The 10,365-nt window shown below is 34.7% G+C and overlaps 1 protein-coding gene across 1 annotated transcript; it reads right to left on the bottom strand.

Annotated features, from left to right (window-relative positions):
* Positions 1–7,466: 7,466 nt before the first annotated feature.
* Positions 7,467–9,633, bottom strand: LOC134244799 (potassium voltage-gated channel subfamily A member 3-like). Its single transcript, XM_062727047.1, has 2 exons — positions 9,586–9,633; positions 7,467–8,552 (listed from the first exon to the last, which is right to left on the bottom strand). Exons 1-2 carry the CDS (start codon positions 9,631–9,633, stop codon positions 7,587–7,589), a joined length of 1,014 nt encoding a protein of 337 aa, XP_062583031.1. The 3' UTR covers positions 7,467–7,586.
* Between the last annotated feature and the right edge of the window lie 732 nt (positions 9,634–10,365).

Genomic DNA, 10,365 nt, shown 5'->3' with positions numbered 1-10,365 from the left:
AAAATATGTTACCCGTCAAATATGAACTGTTACGTAATAAAGAATTTATGAAAATCTTATTGTTACAAGAAGATATTCAGTTCGGGGGGTCGTTCATGCTTTTTATTAAAACTTGCATATTTTACCAAGGCAGTTTTAGTGAAACACGTATGTCAACCCTCCCAATAATAATGAGAAGAAATCAATTAAGAATCACTTGAGCATACACAAACCAGAACATTACATGTACCTACATATGCTAGAATTTGTACACCAAATTTTATTTCAGTATGTTCAAACTCTGTGAAAAAAATGGATGGAAACTACACTTAACCGTAATTTTTCTACGTTCAAGTGGCATACAGATCGACAACAACAAAGCGATATTCACTTAGTTATAAATATAAAATCTTTGATTTTCTGTTGGATGTGATGTTTTTGCAACGATTTTTTTATTCTTCGAGTCAATACGATGGGGAAAAAACATGATGATTTCAATGAAAATGATATTCTTTTTATTCCATGTTTTATTCATCGCTCTTAAATTTTTACACTGGAATCAAATTTATTTCACGAAATCGTTCCTACGAAAAATTCCTTGTGACTTCACAGCAGTGTGATATGCAAAAAAAATCTAATGAGTGAAATCCATCGAATATAGGGATAAACACGAAATGACTTGAGAGATATTTGGAATACCTCCATAAGTCCAATCTGCAAACATAGTTTCCTCCTGATCACAAAATCTTCTGTCAATCCTTTCATTAAACGACTTTGACATATCTATCACCAGTAGATAGAAAGCCCTTCTGCTGAAAATAAACCTGATGACAGGCATAATATGCACACTGTCCTCCAAAATCCATGACACTCAACAGTGACTTCCCTTCTTTATTTGAATTGTCTGTAAAAGCTAATGGTAGGAAAACATAGTTAAACATTTGGAGATTTAAAAAACGATTATTACTTCAATTATGACTTCAAATTAAATATAGTTTTAAAGACTAAACTAAAATTATTCAATTTCATGTCAGAGCAACATAGACAATTTTAAAATACTGATTGGCGTAAATTTCAATGATCGAATGCTGTTTTTTTGCTGGTCAACGGCATGAAATCTTGATGCAATTAAATTATTTTCAAGATTTCATCAGGAACGCAGCACTTTTCAGATTCCTTAAATTTTTAATACTTCTATAGTTGAATTGTAAAAACTTACTATGATCTATTGAATGAATGCCCTTGCATTAGATCGATAGATTAAGAAACACACATTATACACCGATCTACATGTATTTGCATACAAAAATACGGCAGTATCAATTAAATACGTAATATTTCGAAAATATATTAATTAAATCGTAAAGAAGACATTGAATCCAAGTTAATGGCTATTGGAATATCTGTCTATATTTTTTTTTTATTTTTTTTCGTTGGGAAAATATCACTTGATGTACCTCTAATACATACAAACTGCGTCACATTTTACGAATTGAGGTCACATTGATCCATGAAATGCAATAAGTGACTTGTTTATAACTTGTTATGTGGGATTTAACTAACCACAAAATGGCATGCTGTAGTAGGTTTTGATGAAGTTTGAGTTTCCTACAGGTTAAATTAGCAATTTGCCTCATTTTGTGTTATTTTTAAGAATTTTTGCATGACGTAGATTTTCTATGATGTCAAAGTTAAGTTTCCCGTATAAATTCGGCTCTGCCTCTTTTCTTGTAACCTTAACTGTGCTGTGTACATGCTTCACATGTAGATGCGGCACTTTTCAGATGAATTTTAATACTTCTATATAAATTATTGTATCATTTGTGACAAGCTTGTGGCAGATAATTTTGTATAACAGGAATTACAATAACCTTGTTTCATAAAAAGCATTTTGTAAAGACTATGACTATTTTAATAACCTTATTATTTAAGAAAAACTAGACCTTTTATTTTAAAGTTTATTTTTCCACAGAAATTTAATCTACTTGATCAATACACAGAGTTTATGGCGGGTATGCTCTGTCGTATTGGAATGCTTTGTCCTCATAGGACTGAACTTTCCCAGTTGAACGGTGAAAGCACACTGAGCAGTGAGAGTGAACGATGTGTGAACGCTTTAAATATACAATTTTAGAGCGGTTAGAAAATTTGAAAGGTGCGCGAATAGAGAATGCAGATGGAACGCAAACATAAGCACAAAGTAATCAACGAGCGGTGAACGTCAGACGAACTTAATTAATTGGAATATTTCTGATCTTTCTTACAATAATAATTAAATAACAAGAGGCCCACGGGCCTTATAGGTCACCTGAGTATCATGTAACAACTTTCCAGCGATTGTATTTGGTTCGTGTTTTAATCCAAAAGCCATGAAATTCACAAATTTTGAAAGAGGCACCATTGCTTATCAAAGGGCAGATTTCAAAGCATTAATTTATTTTTAGTCAAAGTACCCCCCTGGTACCCCTGACCCAGCAGCCCTGAAATTATCTATTTTGAAAGAGGTCCCTTTCTTCATTATAGGGCCAGCATTTTTTTATGTTTAGGTTTAGTTATGAACATGAGAATATAAAAGTCCCAAAGGAGAAGGAAATAAATTTTTTTTTTTGATAAATCAATTATTAACATTTGTATATTCTTTTTTATGCTATCCTAATAGGCTCCTTACCACTGGACACATTATGCTTACAAAAAGGAAAATAGAACATTTAATTGCTTATTTCATCATCTGCCAGTTTGGAACAGTTATATAAATTTTTTGATGTTGATCAAAAAATATTTTTAAAAATCAATTCTTTAAAGTCTTTCAATAAATCTTCATTTTTTTAATATGTGTTATGCGAATGTGTAGACATTGTTCTAAAATTTACTGGATGCCTAAAGTTATAATTCCTATCATAAAACAGACAGGGAGTATTGGGGAGTATTGTGAAAAATTTTTGAATTAAGTGTAAAATAATTTTTTTTGGCTGATACAAATGATACTACATGCCTGTATATATTTATATATTCTTGCCTTTTAATAGTTGAATTTTTTTTATTTCTTCAGGTTATTGTTTATTTCTTCCTCAAATTAACTTCACTTCTCCCATAGATAAGTTTTATTCATTACATCTGATGCATAAGCAACCCTTTTCTGAAGAATGATGCTTAGACTGTAAGCTATAACAGAGACCTTAACAATGTCCCTGGCAATATGCAATAGCTACCATGGGCAGTTAAAAACCTGGGGAGGAAAATAATTTAATTACTTTTGAAACGAATACATCATTATCTCACCAGCATGTCATTGTGCAACAAAGTCGTCAGCATTTTATTTGTCCTTTGAACGGATGAAACGTTTTGAACGGCGCTCTTATCGATGACTTTTACACTAAACCAAGCTATAATCATTATCTTCTCAGATCTAGCTTTATTTACCCGCCGTTTCCTTGAGCGGAGGGTTTGTAAAACTCAAAATAAAATAAATCCTGGCCTTACATATGTAATTAGATCATTATCATATCAACCAGGGGCAAAGGATAAGATGTTCAAAGAATTCATGCATTTCACTATATAATCATTAGGGCCCCACCCTAAAAAAAGAACCCCTGACCCTGGGGCCATAAAATTCACAATTTTGGTAGAGGCACTCTTGCTCATCAAAACTATGTACTTAATTAGTTTATTTAATGCCCAGGAGCAGAGAAGAAGATTTTCAAAGAGTTCATGTATTTTCACTATATAATCTATAGAACCCCGCCCTAACACCAGAAATCCTGACCCTGGGGCCATAAAATTCACAATTTTAGTATAAGGACTCTTGCTCATCATAACTATTCACTTAGTTAGTTTATTTAATACCCAGGAGCAGAGAAGAAGATTTTCAAAGAATTCATGTATTTTCACTATATAATCAATAGAGTCCCGCCCTAACACCAGAACCCCTGACCCTGGGGCCATAAAATTCACAATTTTGGTAGAGGCACTCTTGCTCATCATAACTATGTACTTAGTTGGTTTATTTAATACATAGGAGCAGAGAAGAAGATTTTAAAAGAAATAATACGTTTTCACTACCTACTTATTTAGCCCCGCCCTAGCACTAAAACCCCTGACCCCAGGGCCATGAATTTCACAATTTTGGTAGAGGACTCATTGCTGATTACAATCATGCAAACAGTTTGACTGCTTGATGTCCAGGAGTAAAGAAGAAGATTTTTAAAGATTGCATTAATTTTAGTGGTTTTGGCCCCACCCCTCAGGCCCCAGGGGGGCAGGGACCATGAAATTCACAAATTTTGTTCCCCTTCACCCACAGATGCTGTATACAAAATTTGGTTGAATTTGTTATAGCGGTTTCAGAGAAGAAGCTGAAAATGTTCAAATGTTAACACACGACGAACGACGGACAAACACGGATGGCAATAGGTCACCTAAGTGACTCAGGTGACCTAAAAAAAAAAGATGACACTGATAAAAAAAAAATTACCCCATCCCCCCTCCACGATATAGGATTTTCAGGTTTTGAAAATGGTCATTTTCATTTTTTGTTGTCATTTTTTCAGGTTTGAAATCAATTTTCTCTTTGAATTAACTCCCCTCCCCACTTCCAATTTGCTTCCGACGCCAATGTCTACATCATGCAATATGATTAACTTTATAGATGAGGTCTGTTGAATAACTATGTGTAAAAACACATTTCTTTGAGAATTCAGAGACAATTTTGTTAAACATTTTCAATTAATTACACAATGCCTGATATTCGGAACTTGAAGATCAGACTACCGTTTATCGGTAAAATTGATTTGCAAACGAAACAAACGTTAAGTTTTCTGGATGGCGCTACTACTTAGTAACTACGGTGTCAGATGAGGGATACAGGACTGCAATGGGCGCAGAGAAGGTATAGAGACAATAAGTACTTACATCGTAAGAGTATGTAAACAAAGGGAAAACTTAATCATATTTGCCAATAAAAGTCAAGTGTAAAATTAATATGAATTTAAAAAAACAATAATACAGGATATGTGTATTTAAAAGCTTAAAGCCAACTGAATTAAATCCAGTTATTTAAAAAACTAGAAGCTTTACATTTATTAATATTTCCCAAATGTTCTGTTCCTGGCTGGACGCATTTGTGAATATTTTTTTTAGTCCGTTGCTTCAAGCAAAATGCAAAGGGTAACTAGAACGGCTGAAAGAATCCTGACTTGAAATATGATCTCCATTTTAGAAAAAAGAGAATATTTAAAATTGTGGCAATTTGTTTGACGTCTAACTGCAGATCACATTAAATATAGATACAGTTATGTTGAAGTACAATAAGTTCAACTAATTGGTCTATACAAGTCTCACCTTTCATGCTACCTGAATATCCGCTAATATGAAATACACCTGTAGATTATTTATCAGTTAATTGGATCTCTCAGGTAATTTTATAAGTCGAAAGGGAATGTCATTGAAAAGTTGTTCAAGACTGTGTGGAAGTGTTAATGGAAAGTCAGCATTAATCGTTATGTAACTGTACAGTGTACTCAAGATATACAGGATCTTTAATAAATCACACCGCCTTTCGTAACAAGTCATTGATATGTATTTTTTAAAATCCTATCATAATGATACCTCAAGAAGCCTTTGGGTTTTTTTCAGTGAAATTTTATACAACAAATCCCTGTGCCGCAAGGAAATTCCCTATAGATTTTGAGGTCAAAAGTTAAGGTTATAAATTAAAAAAAATCTCTGTTTTAAGACTTCCGCAATGATCAAGGTCGGTAAAATTGATTTGCAAACGAAACAAACAATAAGTTTTCTGGATGGCGCTGCTAGTTAGTAACTACGGTGTCAGATGAGGGATACAGGACTGCAATGGGCGCAGAGAAGGTATAGAGTCAATAAGTACTTACATGGTAAGAGTATGTAAACAAAGGAAAAACTTATTCATATTTGCCAATAAAAGTCAAGTGTAACGTTAATATGAATTTAAAAAATAACAATATTACAGGATATGTGGTTTTAAAAGCGTGAAAACCAACTGAATTAAATCCAGTTATTTAAAAAACTAGAAACCTTTACATTTATCAATATTTCCCAAATGTCCTGTTCCTGGCTGGACACATTTGTGAATAATTTTTTAGTCCGTTGCTTCAAGCAAAATGCAAAGGGTAACTAGAACGGCTGAAAGAATCCTGACTTGAAATATGATCTCCATTTTAGAAAAAAAGAGAATATTTAAAATTGTGGCAATTTGTTTGACGTCTAACTGCAGATCACATTAAATATAGATACAGTTATGTTGAAGTACAATAAGTTCAACTAATTGGTCTATACAAGTCTCACCTTTCATGCTACCTGAAAATCCGCTAATATGAAATACACCTGTAGATTATTTATCAGTTAATTGGATCTCTCAGGTAATTTTATAAGTCGAAAGGGAATGTCATTGAAAAGTTGTTCAAGACTGTGTGGAAGTGTTAATGGAAAGTCAGCATTAATCGTTATGTAACTGTACAGTGTACTCAAGATATACAGGATCTTTAATAAATCAACCGCCTTTCGTAACAAGTCATTGATATTTTTTAAAATCCCATCAGAATGATACCTCAAGAAGCCTTTGGGGGTTTTTTTTCAGTGAAATTTTATACAACAAATCCCTGTGCCGCAAGGAAATTCCCTATAGATTTTGAGGTCAAAAGTTAAGGTTATAAATTTAAAAAAAATCTCTGTTTTAAGACTTCCGCAATGATCAAGGTCGTAATTGCTTACACCTTGTGAGTGAGGGAGGGTGTGTGTGTAAAACTTTCATTTCCGGGCGATATCTCGAGTCTGATTTTTTTTTTTTGCAATTTAATTTTATACCATAGCTGTCTATGGCCATGTCCTACTTAAATTGCCACCTTCCCCCTTTGACCCCCCCCCCCCCCAGAACCGCATATGCTCTTCTTTTTTCCTTCAGCGGGCGACACAAGATTCTCTGAATAAGCTTGTTTTCACAGCATCTCACTCATTGAAGTTTAGATATTCTTATGACTGTCATCTTTTATGGTAGATTGCACTCCTCCAAATTAATGAAAATGCAACAGAATCTCCATTAATAAGTTAAGTCTTTTGTTCTTTTGCCCTCCTAGGAGAAATTAAGACCAATCAGATTTCAGAATGGTGTAAAAGCGTATTTTGCTAATGCTTACTTAAAACTTGCCAACAGAAAAAAAAAATTACACCCATTTTCAAACACTTTACAATCTGCAAAAAATCATCATTTGGAAGTTTGAATACTGATTTTATCAACTGAGAGAGAAAAAGAAATTAACTACAATTTTCGTTTAACAGAATAAATCAAAGAGCTCTTATGTAAAACTTTCCATTTTTTATTAGATTCATTATATCACAAAAATAGCTCCTTTTTTTAAAAAATAAAGGTAGTCCTGGTATGATATAATAATCATACCTAAGGCATATATATATATAGATATAATTGCAGTTACAAAAATAACCATAAAATACACGATGAAACTATATGAGTCAAAAATCACGTAAGCATATACATTAAAAACATGATTAACGTTCCTCGATGATCATGAATCATGAAAAAAGTGCTTTACTTTGCTTTGCTCCGCGGCCTTTTAAGATCATTCTGAAGAGTACGTTACCTCTGTGTCATCGGAAGTAACTTTTCGTTTGAGTTCGCTTGGTTTCTTTGGGGCTGGAATGGTCACGGATTCAAGTTCTGCGAACTGGTATAAGAATAAAAATGTATTCACAAAAATGGGTATCACCAGCGACAGCATGATAACCCCTGATACAGCACAAACACAACCCAACAATTTCCCCGCTATTGTCTTTGGAATCATATCACCGTATCCCACCGTTGTCATGGTGATCAATGTCCACCACCAGGCGTCCGGTATGCTTCGAAAATCTTCTGATAGCTCAAAAAAGAAAACAAGGTTAGAGAAAATCATCAGACCGATGAAAATGTACATGATAATGATACAGAGGTCCTTCTTTCCAACCTTGACTGAGTAGTTCAGGACTTTAAAGGCAAGCACGTGACGCATAACTCGGACAATTCTGAGAACACGAAACATTTGAACGTACAATAATAAGGACCAAGCGGTTCCATTATAATCTATTTCCAAGAAGTGGAGAACGAAACGGCAATAGCTGGCCAAAAGAAGCAGAATTTCAATAATATTCATCAAGCCATACGTGTACGCAAGTAATGCAGGGCAGGTAAGAATTCGCATCACCTGCTCAGCGGTGAAGAAAATTGTGGTGGCGATTTCTATGTAGAAGAACAAGGTCGTTCCTTGGTCAATTGTCTGCTGCAAAGAGGGGATCTTCTTGTGCACGGATTCTGGGAAAATACTAGTCATAAAATCCGAACCATCGCGTTCAATAGACTTGTTCAGACTTGCTGCCAAACTTTTTGAGGATGTGAGTTTGTCGTACAGAAGCTTGCAGTAGTCAGGGGGAGGAGAAGCCGTGGGTACTGCCTCAGGTGGAGCCTCCTTTACTCGGAATTCAGGTAACGTGCTAATGGCAACTCCGAATATAGACAGTAAAATGAAACTCGTAGACACGAAGAAATAGATCTGAAAAATAAAATATTAAATTGGAATTAAAAACTTGTTTTTCAAATGTTTTTATCTTTAATTCATGTTAAATATGAAGTGTGGAGCTTAAAGGCGGCAAGATAAGCTGGGACCGCTTCACGCTTGAGTGAAAGTGAACGCCGGGTTCAGAGCTGACCCCGAGCGAACACACGGCGAATCAAAGATCGCACCAAAAGCGCACCCATATTTTTTAACAGCAGACCCAAAGAAAACGCAAGGTGAACCCGAAGTTCGCTTTGATGGTTCGCTCTGTTCTTACATATACGTTATGTTTGGACGATACTGTACCTGGCGAAATTGTACACATTGTCACAACTGAAGTAATGGATCTCTTTAACCCCCCCCCCCCCCGCCCCCAAATGTTAAACTAATTTGAACATCGCCTTTGCCTTAAGAAGCCTGCTCACTTTTTTGAGCTTACATGTAAATTTTATTCAGTGCTAATAGTCCGTAAGTACCAAGTACAGCTATTACTCTGCAATCCTCCACTTTCAAGTGTTGTTGTCTGAATATGAAAGAAAACCTCTTGAAGGGTGTTGAACAAACAAACCCTTTTTAGGTCTTATTTAAAACTTAAGAGTCATTCACTTCAGGCCGTTAAGGAGTAACCATGTTTTTCATAGGAAAAAATACTTGATTTGAACCGAAAATGAGAAGATGACTGTTTAATTTATCGGTTATAAGAGTTACTGTTCGCTATCTGAGACAAATTTATCATAAAAGGAGAGACAATATTAATGCAGCTATCATGTTTATTAGATCTATATCTGATACAATCCCGAAAGACGGATTGACGTTTATCGGCTAAATCTTTTATAAAGTTAAAAAATGTTGCATTTTTAGAATGCAATATACTAAAATAAAATAAATTTCCAAAGTTATAATTATATAGAAAAACATTTGATACTTGATCACCATGATTAGATTAATAAAAGTTCAATCAGCCAAATACAGAGAGTAATTTTGTAAGGAAAAAGAAATTGTATTTGGACCATAACTAAGTTGGGTATACTGTTGCTGCCTCTGTACATGCCAGCAAATTAAGACTGAACACCGGCATCTGCAAAGACACGTTACATGATTCGATCATCACGCTGGTATGGTAAACTAAAATCGAACCCCTTAATCCCAAATTCGATGGAGTTGCCTGCGTGGCACAGTGATTAGAGTGTCTTCTATAGAGTTGCGAAGTAAGGAGTTGATCCTTTCGTCGCGGGTTCGAATCCCCCTGTGGGAGGTGGAGACCAGTCCTTCGGATGAGACCGTATAAACCGAGGTCCCGTGGCGCAGGAGGTGCTGGCACAAAAAAGATCCTCACTGCTCAGTGGTCCTTAGTGCCGAGCATAGGACAAATTTTGCAGCTCTCCACCGGTTAGTGGTGGCGTCTCCATATGAGTGAAACAAGTATATACTGACAAAACGTCAGAAAAACTCAAGCTGTAGAAAGTCAATTAGGAAGTGTCATTAATATCCTAAAATGGTATAAGATGTCAGAGGGCTATTGAGTTCAATCTTCTGTAAAATAAACTACATGTACTACATGTACACGAAACGAAAATTCATATATTAAATTTAATTAGAAGAAATATAATTAATCGTACGACTTTTTAAGATGAATTTACGTGACACACTTTCAGAAATATTTTATAGAGCATATTTAGTATACTTCAAACTATAAACGTTTTTTTGTATTTTTTGCTTAATGACGTACACGTGTACATCACATTCAATATATACATCAGTCTAAATATCTTGCTACAAGCCTGTAGAAAAGTTTTTCAAAGTGGACGGG

Source organism: Saccostrea cucullata, unplaced genomic scaffold (genome assembly GCF_032062105.1).
Source record: "Saccostrea cucullata isolate Sc308-1 unplaced genomic scaffold, CSIRO_AGI_Scuc_v1 ctg21449, whole genome shotgun sequence".
Taxonomy (NCBI): domain Eukaryota; kingdom Metazoa; phylum Mollusca; class Bivalvia; order Ostreida; family Ostreidae; genus Saccostrea; species Saccostrea cuccullata.
Note: the sequence above shows the minus strand (reverse complement) of the source record. Positions and strands in the feature narration are given on the sequence as shown.